The 20512-nt window shown below is 42.5% G+C and overlaps 1 protein-coding gene across 3 annotated transcripts in view; it reads left to right on the top strand.

Annotated features, from left to right (window-relative positions):
- The window catches only part of MAPKBP1 (mitogen-activated protein kinase binding protein 1), a 106217-nt gene that overhangs the window by 65316 nt on the left and 20389 nt on the right, over nucleotides 1-20512 (top strand). For all 3 annotated transcript variants that reach the window (XM_086748376.1, XM_086748375.1, XM_086748374.1), the window contains exons 9-20: nucleotides 177-337; nucleotides 2642-2831; nucleotides 3864-4010; nucleotides 4940-5124; nucleotides 5236-5327; nucleotides 5712-5837; nucleotides 7572-7642; nucleotides 8091-8212; nucleotides 9233-9308; nucleotides 11488-11599; nucleotides 12183-12246; nucleotides 15306-15431. In XM_086748376.1, coding sequence (XP_086604502.1) covers nucleotides 177-337; nucleotides 2642-2831; nucleotides 3864-4010; nucleotides 4940-5124; nucleotides 5236-5327; nucleotides 5712-5837; nucleotides 7572-7642; nucleotides 8091-8212; nucleotides 9233-9308; nucleotides 11488-11599; nucleotides 12183-12246; nucleotides 15306-15431 — 1472 coding nt within the window. The remainder of the gene's footprint in view (nucleotides 1-176; nucleotides 338-2641; nucleotides 2832-3863; nucleotides 4011-4939; nucleotides 5125-5235; nucleotides 5328-5711; nucleotides 5838-7571; nucleotides 7643-8090; nucleotides 8213-9232; nucleotides 9309-11487; nucleotides 11600-12182; nucleotides 12247-15305; nucleotides 15432-20512) is intronic.

Genomic DNA, 20512 nt, shown 5'->3' with positions numbered 1-20512 from the left:
GAGGATTGTATTTTTAGGCTTTTCCTTACTCCCAGGGCTTACTTCACTTCACTTCAGCTCTCCTGACCATGACTCCTTTGTCTGTCAATTTGCTATTCTCCCTGTCACGTGTCTGGTGACCTTTGAAGTGAGAGCACATTGTTTATTTGCCTTCTTGTGTGTTGTGTTCTCTTCAGACCACTGTGGCAAACTGCATCTCTGTGAATCATGACTACATCTTCTGTGGCTGTGCTGATGGCACCGTGCGGATTTTTAACCCTCTGAACCTTCACTTCGTCACCACACTGCCGAAGCCGCACTTTCTGGGAACAGACATCGCGAGTGTGACTGAGGCCAGGTACGATGGGAGAGGGTGGAAGGGAGCAAGGGAGGCTTGTGGGGGTTAGAACTGTTCCCCAGACCTTTGCCATCTGGAGTGTGCTCTTTTTATGGATTTAAATTGGCAGCCTGCTGCAGATCTCCCTGAGTTGTGGCAGCCTTGCCTGGCTGGCTGGGCTACAGCCCAAAGCTGGTTGCTGGACTACGCAGCATATCTTGCTCCTCATCTCCCTGCAGTTGCTCAGATCTGGTGGCCTTTTGACATTGGTTGCTATGACCAAGTAGGCAGAGGGCACAGGATGCTGTGGCACACTTAAGTTGTTGCTGTACCGTGGCACATCCATTGCTTATCACTGGTAAGGGCTGAACTCTCCTCTGTCACAATATAATGATGTTGCTAAGAGATGCCCAGGCTCTCATGAGGCACTTTTTCAAAGGCTCCCTTGCAATCTTTTATAGACTCAATTATTTTACTATTGTCTGTTGTCTTTCTTCTCCCTCAATTTTGTGCATTCTGTTGTCTTGTTTTCCTGCCTTGGTACTGTATCTTCTGCCTCGGCTCTCTATTTTTTGCCTTCTGAGATGGGTGATGTGATTTCTGTACAGTTCTGTCTGCCATCTTGCAGGGGCTTATGCTAGAGAAAACCCTTTACGTGTTGCTGTTTGCCAGTCTGACTTGGAAGCTTTCCCAATCTTCTGTTGCCCTCTTTCACTTCTGTCACCAGTGGGGAAAGACATCCAAAGGTGTATGAATCCACCAGCCATCATTCTACTGGATATCTGGAGTTTTTATATATTTATATATATAAACTCCAGATATATAAAAAAATATATATACTGCTTTTTTTTTTTTCCTTCTTTTTTTTTTTGTCCACTTGTATCTCAACAGGTTTTCTCTAAACTTTTCTTGGGAACTTGAGATAAAGGTTCAAACAGTGCACTGGATAGTCCTTTTCCAGAAGATCAGTAGGAAATAATGATATTCCAGTAAGAGAGCTGGAAAAGGAACTCTCTCAGTTTAAAATGTTACCAGTTTCTGGTAATGCTAAAGTCAAGCAACTGTATACATGGACCATTTAAAAATGCCCTCTACTGCTCTCATGCATCAGTCAAACAGAAATATTCATGTGATTCTTAAATGTGCATTTGTAGCACTGATTACAATCTTAACATTTTTTTTTAACTTGCTTCCAAAGAGGCTTGAAAACACAGGATTCCTTGTATTCCCATGCATGCCAGAACCTCTCTGTGGGATGCCAGTTGCCGCAATGAACTGCCCACAGTTGTATCAATGACTTGATTTTTTTATAGGATCTGAGCTGCACCCTTCTAGCCCTCAAAGCTTTGCACTTGCAGAAGCGGGGCTCCAATTGTCTGGTGTGCTACATGCGCTTTGCCCTTATCCCTGCATCTCCATCAGTCCTTTTAAATTACCTACTCTCAACACCCTGGCACTCTGGCAATAATTACCTTATTTGATACCATTAGCATCATTCTGGGATGGTTGTGCTCACCTCGGGTCAAGAGAGAGCAGCAGCTTCTTTACGTGCATGGCAACAGGACTTAACAGAGGACTCCTGCAGAGGAGATACAGGGTTCACATGGCGTGATCTTGATCTAACCTGGGGAAAGGGGTGTTTCCTTGTTCTGCAGGATTCCTCTATTCTTAAGTTTGCATCAGAGAGCTTGCCTATGTAGAAAGGACTGTACCTATGTGTAGTTGTCCACCTCATGAGCTGCTGCAAGCAGCACCAAGCTGGCTGGCCTGTGTGTGGGGCAGGAGTGGAAGAGAAGCATGTCAGGCAAGAGGCTGCTGAAATGAATCATTCCTTTGTCCCTTGTACTGCTGTGCTCCTGTCTTTTGAGTACAGTACTCTTCTGCTTGGTCACACACAAGAGCAGTTCCTGCAATCAGTAAACAATATATTAGTACCCACCAAAAGATGATCCCCGTCCCCTTTGTTTTGAGATTATTTGGCTTGGATTTTACCACACGATCAAGCAGGGGTAAATGGTGATGATCTCTAGTGATGATCAAGTGTCCTGTTTGGTCCTTCTTCAGGGAAAGTCAATCGCCTGTCTGTGGTGAGACTCTGGGTTGGATGGCAAGGAGAATGACTTTTGTCATGAGACTTTCAGGCATCTTTTGGGACTCTGGTTGTTCAAGAGACAGGTCTTCCCAGGCAGCTAATCTCTGTACCTATATATGCCATGGTTCACCTTGCCAGTGCCCTGTGGAGAATCTGAGCTCTCATGCTTCACCTCCTTTCTCTCACCCCAAGAGAGCGCAAGTTAACCAGGCTGTTGTTCTCCCTTTGTGCAGTCGTCTTTTCTCTGGTATGGCTGATGCGAAGTATCCGGACACGATTGCCTTGACTTTTGACCCCACCAACCAGTGGCTTTCCTGCGTATACAATGATCACAGCCTGTATGTGTGGGATGTCAAAGACCCGAAGAAAGTGGGCAAGGTGTACTCTGCTTTGTACCACTCTTCCTGCGTGTGGAACATTGAGGTACGTTCTCTGCAGACACAAGTGTTGGATTGCGAGTTGCGGCTGAGGAGGTCATCTGAAGAGCTGCCAAATTTGAATGCAAACACTTACTGCAGAGAGAAAGAATTGACTCAGATTTCCTCCTGTGGTTAGTGTGGTTGCTACGGGCCTTGAGTTGGAGCTGGGAACAGTTCTTTGGCTGCACTGCAATGGCTGACCAAATGTGTTAGATGCAGTGTGTTACTGGAAGAAAAATCTCACCATTAAAAGGTGAGAGGTGGGAGAAGGAGCAGAACTGACAGAAGGACAAAGCTGAATGCAAGGGCTTCTTTCACAAAATGCACCAGTCTACTGCTGACCTCAAAAAAAAATTGTTTGAGGTCTGTGATGAGCAAGTGCTCCAGAGTCAAAGGAATGAAACAAGTGATAAGATCTCAACTGTGATCCTTCTTAACTTGTTTACCAGGACATCCTGAATTAGCCTGTCAAATGGCTATCATCTTCCAGTCTGTCTAGTTGGCTTTCCCTCAGGACACAGGGAAGGAAAGGAGGTATAGGAAACAATGTAATAGTTATTATGTTGAAATATGTGCAACAGTGGTCAGGAAAGGGGGAAGTGGAAAGAAAGTGGGAAGAGGTTGAGGACTCCTTTTGTTATTACTTGTTAATTCCATCTCACCCTTTCCTTCTGGAACATAAATTGACAGTAGTAGTTGAAAGTTGCAAACAACAGTGCGGGGCTGTTGCATGGTCATTGTTGCGTGATCTTTGAAGTGCTGTCTTTGAACTATTAGAAACAAAGGATACTGGCTTGTTGCACACTTCTTAAGGAGATGTTCTACATTCTGGGAAGCTCAGTGAGGATTTGTTTGAAGTGAATACGAAGCTCTGGCCTGCAAACAGGTTTTCATTAGGAGACCTGGCTGGCTCTCGCCTTTACGAAACAGAGAGGGACAGCCCTTTTATCTCATTTTGTTTTGAAACTTGCTACCAGTGTCTTGGATGCCGGGTGCCAGGGAATCTCATTCAGAGGTTGATTTTGCCTGCCCTTAGATGTATCCGGAGGTGAAGGACAACAATCAGTCATGCCTCCCCCCTGGTTCCTTCATTACCTGCTCCTCTGACAACACTATTCGTCTGTGGAACACTGAGAGCTCCAACATTCATGGCACAGCCCTGCACCGCAACATCCTCAGCAATGTAAGATCCCACATTTTGATCACCTCCTTGCCCTTGGAGTTGCTCTTCCTCATGCATGGGTATTCCCAAGTTAAGGTCCAAACTTCTTTGGATCTCTAAGTCAGCACAAGCTTCTCTGTAAACAGAACACAAGTCTGGTAAGATGTATGAACCTGAATAAACATGAAGGGAGTTTCAGGTGGAAAGACAGTTTGTCTGAAATGGCCGTGGGAGACTATTGCTTTTTCCATAAACCACTCAAGGATTTGCTAAGCTTAGTCTGTTCCAAAGTGGCTCATGCCATATACTTCAGGAGAGCTGTTTCTCTTTTTCTCCATCTGTGCAATGTGTAACCACTTTAAGATTTGTTTGGAGAAGATGCATTAAATGAGGCAGAGGTTTGGGAGAATTGAGTGAGAAACAGTTTACACTCACTTCATCTATGTAAGAGGGATACTCATACAGAGCAGTGCTTACTTACGGACATTTGCTTCTGCTCTCAGTCGTGTTGGAAGATCCATGGGCACAGCAGCCCTGACCTGCCAGTTTTCAGCAGTCTGCTTATGGTGGAAAAAGCTCCTGCTTTTTCTGTCATTTCTCAAAAGGCATGGGCTGACTTGGATGATCCCTAGAAGTCATTCATATTCCCGCTGTGTCCCTGACTACATTGTAATCGCTAATACCAGAGCTTGTCTGTTGTGTGGGAGATGCTCTTTGTTTCTAGCTTCAAGGGGAATCTTTTGGAAAGGGTGATCCTGAGACACAGCTGTGAAACTTTTGTCCTACAATGTGAAGGGACTGACTGCTTGCTTCTAGCTAAAAGATCCCACCAATTACAGCATTACTACCAATGAAGTGTATATGTTGTCTAGGAGCCCAGTTTCTAAGGCAGGTGCTTCACTTCAGTATTTTGTAACTAGTTAATATTTGTGGATGTACTGTATTCCCAGGACTTGATGAAAATCATCTATGTAGATGACAACACTCAGGTACTTCTGGACACTGATTACAACTCAGCAGGAAGTGCAGACAAAGCTGATGCACAAGTGATGGATACGAAGGTGGGGATACGTACTGTCTGTGTGAGTCCCAGTGGGGAGCACCTGGCCTCGGGGGACAGGATAGGCACTCTCAGGTAATCTCACAGAGCTTCTTGTGCAGATTGTGAGCTGGGCAGGCATGAGAATCAAAACCAGGTCTTGCTAATTTTATTAAATATACTGAAATCAACAATGTTGTGTTTTAGGATATATGAGTTGCAGTCTCTGAGGGAAATGCTGAAGGTAGAAGCCCATGACTCTGAGATCCTATGTCTGGAGTACTCCAAACCTGACACAGGTAAATGCAATTGAGCTTCTTCCCTTTTGCATGTCAATGTAGTATTGAGTAAGTCAGAATGTCTAGCCATGGTATGTCAGAACTTTCAGTGGCGAGCTACTCCTGGATTTCAGAGCAGGCTTATAGTGTTGGGCAAGTAGAGCCGGACTTCAAAAAAGGCTTCTTTCTCATAGTTTTCCTTGGAATATTGTAGGTTGAGATTGAAACTTGTTCTGTCTGTTATTATAGTGTGAAGTCCAGGGGCATTCCTTTGTTTCCATCCATGCAGTTAGCTGCCGTGTAATGTTTTGTCTCTAAGATGACTTGAGAAACTGGTTTAAAATAGTGACTGCAAGCGCAAATGACTTCAGTAATAGTCTTGCACTGTTTTTAACTTTCTGACAGGCTTAAAGCTCTTAGCCTCAGCCAGTCGGGATAGATTAATTCATGTCTTGGATGCTGGAAAGGACTACAGCCTGCAGCAGACCCTGGATGAACATTCTTCTTCCATCACTGCTGTGAAGTTTGCAGGTAGAGAATCATGGCCTCCCTCCAAAGCTGGATTTGAGCACTGCTGTTGTCCCTTTGTGGCTGTGAAGTAATTTTAACTGTTTAAACACTGGATTAGGCCAGTCTGAAGCTGCAGCTGCTTTTTTGTCATCTTCTGTAGCTGCAGTCCTAACAGGAGGTGATATTTGAAGATACTTGCCTTCTTTTCCCTTTTGTTTTTTTCACCTCTCCTTCCTCCCAGCTCAAAAAAACCCTCCTGATTTGAAGTCCTCATCATTTCTTTGGAAAGCTGTTTTCTGTAGTGATTTCCTCCCTTTAACTGGTGTCAGATGGCTACATTCTGTTCTTAGTGAGGAGAACTGTGGAACAGTCATCCTCAAAAAAAAATCTCCAAACCCACAAAAACCATTTTGAGATTAACTAATCACAAGTAAATTTGTCACTGTAAACCAGTGTAAGACTTTGCATTCATGGAGCACACTGCACACTCAGTTACTACTGATGGTCAGACATCAGTGTGGTGTATTGTGCTATTGTCAGGGAACAACCAGGGTTGGCTGCTCTGCCAGAGGAGCCAGTAGCCAAGGGTGACAGGAAGGCAGGCAAAGGCAGTGGCCTCACTGGTAATGGGAAAGTCCCACAGTACCTGAACAAGGTGGAACAGATCAAGTCCAGTGACAGTAACTAGATGCAGCCAATAGTCCAGGTCACCAAACAAATCCATAGTGATGAGACAGGTCGGCAATTCAAGGTCAGGTTCAGACGGGAGACAGTGAGCAAAGTCAGCCACAGTTCAGTGCCTGCCAGGCAAGCCCGTAACAGCAAGGCATGTCTGAGTTAAAATCAGAAAGCTGAGTCCATGGGTCAGGATCAGGATGTGAACCAACAGTGTGTGTGGACAGGCATGGATATGACTGCAGTGCTGCTGCGGTGTAGCTCAGTTGGGGTTCAAGGATGAAAACCTCACCTTGAAAGTAGCTCCCAAGTGAAGGGCAGGGACCTTGCTGAAGCTTCGTAGCAGAGGCTCCCTGAAGCTGCTGTAAGGCTTTTTCAAGTTTTTTCTCAAGGGTCTCAAAGGCCAGAAAGAGTTTCTCTGACAGCTGTCTTATCAGTGAGCTGGCCTTGAATGCAGCCAGCTAAACTCCTAGGAGATGGGGGAACTGCACTCAGGGCCGTGGCAGCGAAGGCCTTTGTATTATTCTGTGAGCTAAGTGCGGTGCTGCCCTTAAGTGAGTGCAGTTCAAGTGGACTTGTGTGATATTGGATCCATTTTCATCACATGGAGTTTTATCGGGTGTTGCTTTGCTGAAGGAGCAAATGCATTATGAAAGAGTGGTAGTGGAAGAAGGGAAGCCTGACCCTGCAGTAAGAAAAGTCAGAAAGAAACATGTGACTGAGGACTGAAAAGTGCCTATTGCCCATTTGCAGCTCATACTTATTGTGAACTTGTCATATTACTGCAGAGTGCTGTGGCACGGAGAGAATGAGCACGTGAGCATACTGTTGGGGGAGAAGACAGAATTACATCCTCATCTGTTGCGTAAAGCCTCTGTATTAAGGCCTTATGAACTCTGAGCATTAACAAATGTTGTCCCTGAGAAGGGGCTTCTGTTTGGCTGCAGCATCTTGCTTCTTGGGTAGGAGTCAGTCTTAGCTAACAGGACTGGAATAAATGAGCAGTGGTATAAACCGAAGCATTTCCTCCACCTTGTATTTGTGTTTATCTTTTGATTGACTCCTGCCTTTTTGTTCCAGCCAATGATGGGAAAGTGCGAATGATAAGCTGTGGGGCAGACAAGAGCATCTATTTCCGCACTGCGCAGAAGGTAACCTTATTACAGCTTTTTGTGCACTTAAAAAAAATAATCTCTCCACAAAGGAACTACTTTAAAGAGTGATATCAGAGTTTCTATATGAGCTTGTTGCTATTTCAGCCTCAGTGTCCTCCACTGACTCAATGCAAGAGATTACATTCAGAGAACTAGTTTGTGAAGCATGCAGCTGCTCCCAGCCTGACCTCTCTCCACAAGATGCAAAGTAGAGAAGTTAGGAAATCTGCTTTTCTTTTGCTGCCAGGGCTATTGTGAGGAGCGGTGGAAGAGTATGGGCTGGAGAGGAGTTCATTGTGCCTCCAGTCCCAGCTGCTGTCAGCAGACCTGGTTAGAGGGAAGGGTTGATTTGTGCTGGCTGTGTGAGAGGACTCATCTGTATTTAGAAGTTTTTAATAATGAATTAACTACTTGATTTTAACACAGTCTTTACCCACATGCTTAGACAGGAGAAGGGGTTCAGTTCACCCGAACACATCACATTGTTAGGAAGACCACTCTGTATGACATGGATGTGGACCCCAGCTGGAAATACGCAGCTATTGGATGCCAAGATCGTAACATCAGGTTTGTTTACTTCTTAACTTGAAAATATTTTTGCAGTCATAAATGAGTTGGCCAAGGCAGCCCCGTCTCCATCATTGTTCCTCCAGGTTCTTTGCCACAGCATTTTCAGACAGATCTCACTATATGAGGTTGAACTCTGCCTTTCCCCTCGCTGATAAAAAGCTATGGATACATGCAAATGCCCATGGGACTCTTGGCTTCTTGCTGGGTTGCTCTGTAGAGCAAAGCCTTTCTACTTGGCACATCATTGAGCTGTGGGGCGAGAACTTCTGTGCTGTGGTAATTTTTGCCTTTAAAATTATATCTAGTGAGAAGCTGTGATGTCCTGTAGAATAGTTGGGACAGTAGAAACCTAAAATTGAGCTAGGTGTGACTGTCTTTGGACAAGTGGAATCCATTCTGTGCTCCCTTTTTATCCATTCCTCCAATCTGTCTGCTTCTACCTTCAAAGAAGAGGAGACTCTGTAGTTGTGTGTCTGCTCCTGTTGTATCTGGGCGAGATCCCGAGAGTTTTGGTCATAGCAAAATACCACTGCTGAATGTAATATGTTTTTATATTCTAATGTAAATAAAGAGTCTTGCTCTCTTAACCCTTTCCTTCAGTATGAAGGAGCCACAGGTATTTTTATAGCAGGGAGGACTGTCTAAAACTTAAGAGCCATCCCTGCTACGTAACCATTAGCCATTACAAGGCACGGCAAGGTTTTCTCCCTCCCATTTGACCTCTCCTTCAGTGCCATGATGCTATACTTGGTTTTGATTATTGGCTTGAGACTCAAGCCTCTGTTTTAATTCAGTTAATCTGCTTGATATTGTATGATCCAGCCTTGGGCTCCTGCGTTACTTTTGAGGTTGTTTCTTGAACAATTGCTTGTTATAGTTCATAGAGCTCGTTTCTCCACTTCCTGTTCCCTGTATCTCATGTGGAATGAGGAGCCCAAGTAGAAGAGGATCCTGTTGACAAGAGCCACAGAACAGTACCTGGGCAAAATGAGTGATATTGTCTTGTGTCCCCCTCAGGGTTTTCAACATAAGCAGTGGAAAGCAAAAGAAGCTTTACAAGGGATCCCAAGGTGAAGATGGCACCCTCATTAAAGTAAGCTGTTTTCTTTCTGTCTTTCTTTCTTGCCTTTTCCTTTTTTTTTGGAGCTCTTCTGAATGCAGCACAGGGCTAAGAACTTGCAATGCAAATCTGAACACAGTAACTTTTTTTTTTTTTTTGTGCTTGCTGCATATGTTGTCCCTTATCCTGCTGCTGCTTCCTCCTTCCTCCATCCTTGAGGGCTGGTAATGTATTTGGGTTCCAGCAGGCTAAAACAGGAAAAGAGTTCATGAATGCTGAAACTGATGTATAACTTCACACTCGGTCCTGTTTCTGAAGTGAGGCACAGTCCCATGCTGTAACAGCAAGTAGAACTGCACCAATATCTGTCAGAAGATGATTTAGTCCATTTACTTTAATCTTTTACTTTTGGCTCATTCTGGCTTTCTTGACTACTTTTGTTAGGAATTTAAAAGCAGAGTTGCCTGTTGATCAGTGTTTGAGAAATTTGTGGTTGCCAGAGGGCAAATACAAGTGAAACTTCTCACAAGTTTATGAAAATAAGTAACATCTGCCCTGATAATCCCATATTCTCCAGGTCTTGGAGTGCTGGACACAGTCAGTAATGCTTAGGAGTCTGTTCATGTTTCCCACCTGCTGAGTGCATCCAAACCTTGAGGGTAGCGTGCCTGCTTCTGCTAGGGGCTTCCTGGGCTTCCCTGGGTAAACCAGGTGTGTTAAAGATTCGGTGTTAAGAGTGATGCCAGCACATTGGGATGTGGAAGAATTGCATTCTTCTCTTTAAAGAGGGAAGACCAGTTGACACAACCAAAATACCTCTCAAGTTAAGTTGCCAAACAAGCTGCTTCATCAGATTTGTCTTCACTGATAATTTCTCTACTTTTTAAACCAAAAATTTCTGTTTCAGCAGGCCAGTAGCATTATTGATGGGTGAAAATAACTAGGTAAAGAGGGTGAGGAAAGAAAGGCTTTGTTCAGTGCCACCTATTCTGTTTTACAGAGAACGATGAATTTTCTTTCTCATTGCCTGTTGTAACTCCTATAAAGATTTTTATAAGCCAGAGTAATGATAATGAAAAATTGATGCTACACTTTATTGCTAGTAAGCTCAGGTACTTGATTATATCTTCCTCAGACCACAACCCATGAAATGTTGCTGGGAGATGGATTTTTGTTTGCAATATCCTTTATGGTTTGTTTTTTTTTTTTCATGTGTAGCTCAAGTAAGGAATCTCAATTATTTTTAATGTAACTTTTGTTCATTTTTAGGACAATTATGTAACCAAGGGATTATGGTTGTCTCTGGAATTTAGATTTTCTTGGCATGTAGTTCTGAGATCATAATATACATTGCAGTTTAACAAGTAGAATGCAAACAGTGACAACTGAAGCAACAGATACAGCAACAAAATAAACATGACCAGATAAAGTTATCATTATTTAAGTACCTTGTCTCCCACAAAAACCAGATGTTTTCACTCTCAGTTCCTTAGAGTTCTACAAAGGATAAAGCAGGATATTTGGTGACAGTAACTGTATTTGCTGTGTAGTGCTGCCTTAGACCTAGTGAGGCATTTGGAAGGGTGTTTATATTTGATCCAAGATAAAGCAGCAAATGGGTGTGTATGGAAAAAAAAAATCCAAAAATGAGAGCTGTAAATGCTGGAGATTTGACAGTGTCATTATCAAAGACAATTGCTCTGATTTGACAGCATCATTATCAAAGACAATTTCTTTGCAGTGTTGAGTTCTTTTTTGTTTTCTCTCCTCAAGATTGGAGTCTCTTAATATTTCACTGAACTCTGTCAGCTCTAATTCTTTTTGGGGGCGGGGCAGGGAGGCGGGTGTGTGTGTGGGGGGTTGTTTTGTTTGATCTTAAGACAGAAGGAAGTAAGACTCCAGTGCTTAAAAGGAGGTAGGAGAGAGTGGTGTAAGTCTGTCCATTGGTGGTGGTGCCTTCACAGTCATGAGGGCATTTGATATAATCGCCTTTAGTCTCTGAGTAGTTTGGAGATAGTTTTATCGTTTTAGTCAGGTGGGAGATTTGTCCTGGGACACTGGATAGCTTGGTACTCAATTGGAGCCCTCTTGGAGCTACTTGCATTTTATTCTGTTAACTACTATGACTGTCTTGGGTATTCCAAACCGTTTTCACGCAGTTTGAAGGCACTTTCTCACCAGATCTTTGCACTTCTCTTATCTTTTAAACTAGGTGCAAACAGATCCCTCTGGTCTTTATATCGCAACCAGTTGTTCTGACAAGAACCTCTCCATCTTCGATTTCTATTCTGGCGAGTGTGTTGCAACCATGTATGGACATTCCGGTAAGGCATGTAAACTTCTGGAAATGCATTTTTTTCTGCTGATGGCTATATACTTTGCCTATCTGATACTAGGCAAAACTTTCTGAAGGTTCCTCCCCACGAAACGTTACCCAGTGGGTATTCTGGAGTAGGTTATGGTTGGATGAAGTTGTAATAGTTTATTTCATTGCAATTTCAGTTTTTTTCAGACCTCATTTTGCATTGCAAATCACAAGCACACACACACACCTGTCATGCCATCTATTTGTTTACACAGTTTTTCTAATAGCCTATAAGGTAGTTATGTTTTTTCAATGCATATTAAGTTTCATTTTGGTATCTCCTCAGCTCCTACTATGCAGGGGCTGTTCTGTTATAGGAAAAAGAGACTTTAGTCTTCATGCTTATTTTGCTGTGGGATACCATTTCTATGTCAAGCCTGGATTCTTTGTTAAGTGGTTGTGGTAACTGGGGTATTGGCTTTAATCAGAATTTCAGTTGCTGAGCACAGATAGGCTATTTGGCTAATGATCTCTTCTGTCCATTGGAATAATTCAGGGAAGGTTTTGTTTTGTTTTGTTTTCTTGTGCTTTATTTCACACAGAGATTGTAACTGGGATGAAATTCAGTAATGACTGCAAACATCTGATCTCTGTTTCTGGTGACAGGTAAGAGGAGTTTGCTTGTTTGTGATACCACATCATGCTATCTCACAGTGGATTTAAAGTGTGTGCTGAAGGAAGGCAGATTTTTTTTTTTTAAATGAGAGGTGTTTTATGAATTCCAAAGAAACCTCAGAGCTTTCTGAATCCTAAATGGCAAAGCTCACAGAGCTTACATTATCCCTCCATGGAATGAGATGCCCACGTGAAGTGCTTCCCTTGTGGTTTGATGAGTGTAGATACTGTTCCCTGCTGGAGAGGACACAGAGATGTGGCCTGTTTCCTTACCAGCCTTCAGATCTGTAATGTATTACAGCTTGTGATATTCTGACCAGGGTTGCCAAAACTTTGTCTTACAGTACTCCTGTTGGTGAGTTTTCACCAGGTGAGTGAGCCTGTCCCCACTCTTTGCTCCTGTCCATATGGTCCTCTTCCCTGTTACCCGAACTCAGCTGTGGTGTGGCTGATGCCTTATTAAGCCGGTTCAGGTCACTATATCAGCATCCACCCAGCTTAGTTTTCTGCTGATTTAGTGAGCTGAGAGAGTAATCACCAGACTGAGCCCAAGGGGAAAAGGAGAATAGATGCCTAATACAATGACAGTAGAGGTGAGTGGACCTACTTCTGGAATCAGTGATGCTTAAATCCACTGAACAGAATAACATTTTTCTATTGAGAAAGGTGGTTCATGGAGTGCTATTTCAAGGCCAGAGCAACTCAGATTCTCTCTCTTTCTTTCTTTTTTTCTATTAGTAAACCACAATTGAACCAGAAAAAGAGTTTTAGAGAGTGAGTTGTTACAGAACATAGAATCATAGAATGATTTGTGTTGGAAGGGACCTTAAAGATCATCTAGTTCTGACCCCTCTGCCATGGGCAGGGTCACCTTCCTCTAGACCAGGTTGTTCAAGCTCCATCCAACCTGGCCTTGAACATTTTCAGGGATGGGGCATCCATATAACATAGAATATATCACCTTAAATCACATTGGTTAGTTATTTCTGTCTTTCAGTAAAAAGTAAATATTTTTATTTTCCTCTTTCTTTTACTTTTCATGTGTGTAAATAGATCAGGGGGAAAGTTGCAGAAGAGAAAGTCCTTTTGTTGTGGATTTCTGATAGATTCCAGAAACATGAAAGGTTTGAGGTACCCAATGATCCTTTTGATTTAGTGCAATGTTCCCTTGTTGACCATTTCTGTGAGCGAAAGGGTCATTTTCTTCAATAAGGGTGTGGAGGAGGTGGATGAGAAGTGAGGAAAGGATTCATGAAGAGCTTTGCTGTAAGGAGGTAAGAAAGCGTGTTTTTCAGAGGAGAACAGGGAAAATAGTCTGTTCACACACAGTAACATGTGCAAAGAATAAAACTGAGAACAGAAAGAGAAATGGAGAAGGGCACAAGGACTGGGAGATCCATGTGAGAGAAGTACTGCAAGGAAAAAAAAATGCAGCAAAAGACATAGGTGGGAGCATACTTCTGTAGAACTTTATGTTGAATGCTAATGTATGTACAAGTTTATACTGTTTGCTGCGTATCTCTAGGCTTGATAACTGTGGGGCTGGGATAAATGAACAAACCAGACTTGCTTTCTGAATGTTGTTTCCTGCTTTTCAGTATTTTCTTAGCAGTGGATTATGGTTGCTGTTATGTTTGAGAGAGCTGCTGCTTGAGGGGAAGTAGCTGGCTGCTCCAGGTTGCCATAGTTTCCAGATGCAGTGCCTCAAAACTTTCTCCTGGCTGAAAAGCTGGGGAGAGAGGATGACAGCATTTCCACTGTTGATTGGAAGCATCTATGTATATGTGTGACTTCAGTAACTGGGAGTGACGTTCCTGAGCTTTGTCACAAAGGGAGTTGCATTGGGAGCAAGATGAGAATTTTTCGGTTTTTCTTAAAATCTCCACAGGCTGCAAAGTGGGGTTTCTGTTTTCTTTTCATGTGGCATGGAAATAGTAAAATGTCTTCTCATAAGAGGAAAACAATGGAGAAGATGCAGGCATTCAGGATCCTGGTGCTTTTGGCATTTGCCTCAGGTCCAGGAAGCCAAAGTTCATGGATATTGTTCAAAATGACACAGCAAAATAATTTTTACAGACTAGCAAGGAAAAGGGGAAAGCCCCTTGTTGAAAGATCCTTGGTGAATTGGAGCACTCGTAAGTACGAGTGGCCCCGGTGGGTTTTGAAGAACTTGACTAAATCCTCTTTGGATTCCAAAGTAGTGTGCAGGATTTTCTAAATGATAGTAAAAGCACCACCTCTGTTTCTACATCACTGTAAGTATACCCAGCTAGTCAGGAAAGATGGGTGAGATGAAAAGAATTAGTTAGCACTGAGATTAAATTTCAAAGAAAACGCTGGCCATTTTACTTTCTAGTAGCTGAAGATGAGATACAGTATTCTGTAATGTGAGGAGGAATTTTTTTTTTAGCCAGACTTCTGAAGAAAACAAGATCAATGAGATCACACAGTTTCCTTAAATGCTTTTGAATCCATTGACCACATTCAATGAAATTTCTTAAAAGGTTCCTGGAGGAAGTAAAAGTAAAATACTAGGAGTACCCTGACTGCAAAGAGCACTGCCACATAATCTTAACCATTAATACACCACAGAGACTCCATGGGATGGTGGGCATTAGCAAGGCCTTGCCCATAGGGGTAGCTGCAATCAGACACAGCAGCTTAGCCACTGTTAGAGGGTGCAAAGAACATCTCTAGGGCTCCACTTACCCTGCTGACCATGGAGGGACTTGTTATGGCATTTCCTTCAGCAGCTGGTCAGACAGTCAAATAAAGGCATAGGATCAGAGATGAGTCTGTGCAAATATCTCTGCAATTGCTCTTGCCTGGCAAAGATACTCTGTGGGTAGGTTTTACCTTTTTGTCATCAGGCTTGTGATGGGATTGAGTTTCTGTGAAGCTGTTTCTACATATATATATTTATTTCATATATATGTCTCTCCCTGCCAGAGACAGACAGAAGGGCTCTTGTTGGCCCCTGCAGTGGGATTTGGTAATATCGATAAACTGAACTGAGACTTGACCCCCAACCTCACCTTTCCCTTTTTCAGCTGTATCTTCATCTGGCGTCTGAGCTCGGAGATGACCATCAACATGCGGCAGCGACTGTCTGACATGAAGCAGAGAGGGAAGCAGGCAGAAAAGTCTCCTCCGCACAAGACAGCTGGACTCATGAGGTGAGCAGAGTAGACCAAGAAGAGTTGGCTGGCTTTGTAGGGTTTAATGGGAAAAGTGGGGCACTGGGTTTCAACTGTAAGGTTTCTGCTGTGTCTTCCAAAAGTTCTCTTACTCTTCTGTTGGATTTGCCATGGTTTTTTTTGACCCCCTTCTTTCGATAGAGAAGCCTGACTGTGATCTTCCAGACAGATTTACTTAGTGTTGCTTCACTGATCGCAATGTGTATACAGTGCCCCTTGTGTCTTAGTTTAGTTTAATGATGTGGTCAGAAACTTTAATAAGCAGTTTACCTAGCAATACTGGTGCCTGGTACATGGCATCTTGCCAAGGAAGCCTTGCTGCTTCGTGAATAAAGTTCTCTGCATCTAGGCGGAATGAAATTTAAAGGCTGTTTTCTGCAATGTCAGTACTGAAGTATACCTGTGAGCTGTATGAGTTTGCCATGTTGATCATGATTCTGAGAGAGTCCTTACAGTTGTGCTATTTCTTTGTTTTCTGGAGGCTTTGAAAAAGGTCACCTAAAAATAATTATAATATAAATAATAAATATAAAAATAATTTCCATGGGAAAAGTTCTTGGCATCTGAATCATATTATTATTTTTTCCTCAGTAAACAATGTATCTAAAAACAAACTACCACAGCCTACAAACTGAATAGATCTAAATTTATATGGTGACCTTTAAAAAGTGGTGTTTAAACACAGATCCTGTTTTTAAACATAACAAGAGTGGCAGGGGATTATGAATTACTGGTGTAATGTATTTGGTTTCTCTGCAGTTAGTAAGTAGCTGAGACTAATCTGACTGTCAGCAATGTAGGAGAGAGTCCTGACCAAGCTGATATGGGATCAAAGTGGGGAAAAAAGGATAAACACAGATTTTTGATGCTAGGTCCCACAATTTTCCTCTTCCAAATTATTACAAATTGAGTTCTGGATATAAAAGTGCCAAAGCGTTGGAGGACTTACCACACAGGTTGCTGTGTATCACAAGGACCTGCCCACTCCCTTTTGGAGCAAGTAATGTTGAAACAAGTCTGTCTGCATAGTTTCATTTGGGAAAGTCTTGATCTGCTCATTCTTGAAACAATTCTTGTCTAATAAGTGCTTTCGGTAATGATGCTGGGAGAACTCAGGAAGCCTTTTTTCTAGCCAAAATTCTAGAGCTGTCAAGCAATGTGCTTTTTATAGCAGACTCTCCATTATTCCAGCAGCTGCAGCCTTACCCTACCAAGGCTCAGCCTGTGACAGATAATCCCAGTCCTCTTCCGCATTAGGTGATACTTGTTTCTGTCACAGACACTTGCTGAGGGGCGGTGTTAGCGCCACGCCAAGCCCAGCACTTTAGTAAACTTGTTTGGTAACCTCTTTGCAAGCCTGGAATCTACTTATTTGGTCAGCTTTGAAAGTTTGTTTTCAGTTTTGATTGATCGCTGTGCTCACTGGAGATCAGCAAAGACATAACTCCAGAGGATTTTGGATTGGGACTGAATATGGAGGAAGAGCCTATTGGACCAGCATTACTGAGGTGGGAGAAGGAAAATTAATGAACTTGAGTAAGATTGGTTTTCTAGATGCTCTGTACCTATTCTGGTTGTGTTTCCAAAGTCTGTGTAGGTTGCAGTGGAGAGCTGAGTTGCAGCTTGTGGTGTAAAAATGTTGTCTCAAAAGGACTCAGAGTAGAATAAGCAAGCTCCCTCCCTGGTGATATGTTATTTGTTCTACTAGATTTTTCTCTAGAACAGTATTGCTAGAATTTGGTGGGGGAAGTAATGCATTCTGCTGGTTCCATAGTATGAGTGTATGACAGGATGAATAATCAAAATAATACTGGGGAAACAAAGCTGAGCTGAGGAGGCAGTGGGCAGCTGAAGATTTCCAATTCAGGACAGTGTTGTCTCTATCCAGCTGTGACTGGCAGGGCAGCGAATGGCCCACGTGAATAACATCAGGAGCATAAACACACAGAAGATGTCTTTCTGGGTCAAACCAGTGCTCCATGAAGCCCAGTGTTCTGTCTGTGGCAGTGGCAATGGAAGATGCTACTTAGTGACAGGCTGTGTGAGCCTTGCTGTATGAACCTTTGCGATTGATTTACCTCATGCTCAATTGTCATATTGGGGATGTTAGGAGATACCTCTCTACCTATTCCCTTTAGTTTTTGCTCATGGACCCATTGTCCACTGAGTTTGGATAAATCCTTTTTGAACTTTGTAATATTGTCTGCCTCTGCAACCTCCTTTGGTGACAGTTTCCAGGAATTCACTGCTCTCTGTGGAAAGAAGGGCTTTTTTTTTTTTTTTTTTTGTCTCTGTTAAACCACACACTTGCTAGTTTTGTTGAAAGCTCTCTGCTGCTTAATATTGTGAGCTTTGGTGAACTATTGTTCTGCATCCAGTTATCTGTAGTCCCCATGGTTTTGTAAACCTTTATCGGAACCTCTCTCCATCCCACCTTCTCTCCAGACTGAAGAGCCCCAGCCTTTTCAGTCCCTCCAAAAACTTCTAGACAGATGAAAGTTTCCCCCCTGAAGGATTTCTCTGCCTTACTTTTATAGGACATTGAATTATTTTGGAACTAATCTGAGCTGTGTGACACATAGTTCTCCATAGTGTCCCTGAGAGCCTTTCAGTTCTGCCTCTGGTTGTGATAATTGTAGATGTGTGCTTTTCTCGTATCTGCTGTACATGAGGAGCTTTGATTGCTTGGGATAAAGAATTTTTACTCAACTGATATTGCCGGTACATTTTGGTTTTGAGGCATTTATATTTTCAGAGAAGGAACCATGTAAAGACCTTTAATAGAGTTTTGATTTTGATCCAAGTATGTATTTATTGTTTCGAAAAGCTTGTCTCACGTTTTTGGAAGGGAAGTTTTAAATTGATTTTTACTGTGGAATGTCTGTAGGACTTATAGTCATGTTTTAGCTGAGCATTTATATTTTTTCATTTTAATTTTAAAGATAACTTTTTCTGTGACTTGCATTGAGGCTCTAGTATAAATAGCAGGAGGTAGAAATGTTATCCACATTAAATTTTCTAAAACTTATATATGTATGCTGAAAAAATACTGTGTGCCGTCAGATATATTTGGAAAGAACAACTCTTTATCAAAATCTCAGTGAGGCTTTGGTCCGCTCCAGGAAAGCTGTGCGGTTTCCAGTGCTCAGAATGGGGCAGGTTTTCAGTGCCAGATCCGAAGTGGTGCCTGAATCTGTGCTGAACTACTGCAATTATAACACCAGAGATACTCTGAAGTCAGCAGCACTGTGATCTTTCTGTGGGGAAAAACAGAGTAACTTTCTTTTTAAAACCCTTAAGCGTGTGGGCAGGGTGAGGCAGGGGAGGGAGATAATCTGCTAGTGATCCCTACCACATAGGATGTTACAGTTTCATAAATATGCCCCTAAAGCTAGGGGTTTAAGTAGCACAAGGTCAGAGTGGGAATGCTGACAACACACCTCTTTAAATGGATAGTTGCCATTCTTGTCTGGTTTATTTTGTTTTAAGAAAAGAAAAAAGAGTTGAATTCAGGACATGCAAAAGAATATAAAGTACCTAATATCAGATGTCTTAATAGTAGAGCTCCATAAAGACATCTGTATGAGTCTATATATGTGTCCTGAAGACTTTCTAACTGAAGGTCCTTTGCTGCCGTTGACCCTGTACTGGCAGACCCTTCAGAAGCTGGGAGCTGAAGTGCAACTGACTGCCCATCCATACAGAACAAAACCCAAGAATGGTACTAGAATGGGATAGTTCCTCAGGAAAGGAAGAAGACAAGAGCAAGGACAATTAAAATCCTTGCTCTAAGTGAGTCATATGTATCATGAGAATTGGGTATGTCTGTACATGCTATTCTGGAATAACTACTCTGAAACATTCATTCTGGTATAATGATGCTTTGTTGGGGTTTGGCTGAACCTGCTCTCAGCAGGAATTTAGAGCAACCCAGAAGTCTTACTCCTTCACTTTCAAAATGCTCTCGTGTGGTGCTCATTTGGAAGCAGCTTCCATGTTTGAAATCTCACCCTGCATTACTCTCACTTCTATCTAAGCATGAACAAGAACAGAGGAAGAGCGTTGAGCAGATGTGTGCCACACAATCCAAAGAACATAGTGAAGGTGGGAAAGAAAGGAGAAAGCAGTCAAGTCTGAACTGAGGGATTGACTTGCACAAGCACAACATTTAAAACACTCAAGACCATGTAAACCTAGGTTTCATTTTCAGAGGTATCTTGGTTTCGACTCATGGGCTGAAGATCCTTTTGAAAGCCCCATTCAGTTATCTCCGTTCAAGTCACAGGACTGAGTTTGAAAAGCATATCTGAGTTGCAAAAGGGAGAATGTGAAAGTGGGGCATGCATTTTTGCTGGGATAATGCAAGATAACCTTCTGTTTGTATCAGACACATGTGACTTCATAATTTGTTTGGCACTTCCTGTGAGGTATAAAAAAATGCCAATCTGACTTCCAAAATATGTTTTGCATTCTCTTACTCAGCTCCTTTGAGGATATTGAAGCATATGTTTTTCCCTCTTACTAGTTTTGTCAGTCACCGTCTGACGGACAGAGGCCATCTTCCTGTTTGTAACAAAAACTCCACTGACAGCAATCCTCCCTTCTCCATTTACACCAATGACAGTATGTGCGGGAGGGAGTTTAGCAAACACATAACCTTACCTGGCGTATCACCTCATCATAGTGAGGTACTCAACCAGCTGGATTTTAAAATGTCTAATAATCCAACCCTTCTTCTTCAATAAACTCCTCAAACAGCCATGAAGAATACCAGCAGAATCATAGAATGGTTAGGATGATGCTATCAAAGTTACTGCTACAAAGCTAAACTTGCCTACCATATATAAATGTCCTATACCTCATAGGATGAAATATGGCTTAACCTCAGATGTACTGTGGTGCTTGAACTTTGTTGGGTTTCCCCTGCTTAGATACAATAATCTGAGAGTGACAGGATGGACACATAAGGAGACAGTAGAAAAGATGAAGAGACTGACAAACTCAAATGTCAAAAGTAGATAAGGATAGCCAACATGAAACTGTTTCACTGGAGGACTCTG

The sequence above is a fragment of the Chlamydotis macqueenii genome, chromosome 5 (assembly GCF_036417535.1).
Source record: "Chlamydotis macqueenii isolate bChlMac1 chromosome 5, bChlMac1.mat, whole genome shotgun sequence".
In the NCBI taxonomy this organism is placed as follows: Eukaryota; Metazoa; Chordata; class Aves; order Otidiformes; family Otididae; genus Chlamydotis; species Chlamydotis macqueenii.
This window is presented reverse-complemented; position numbering and strand designations above follow the sequence as displayed.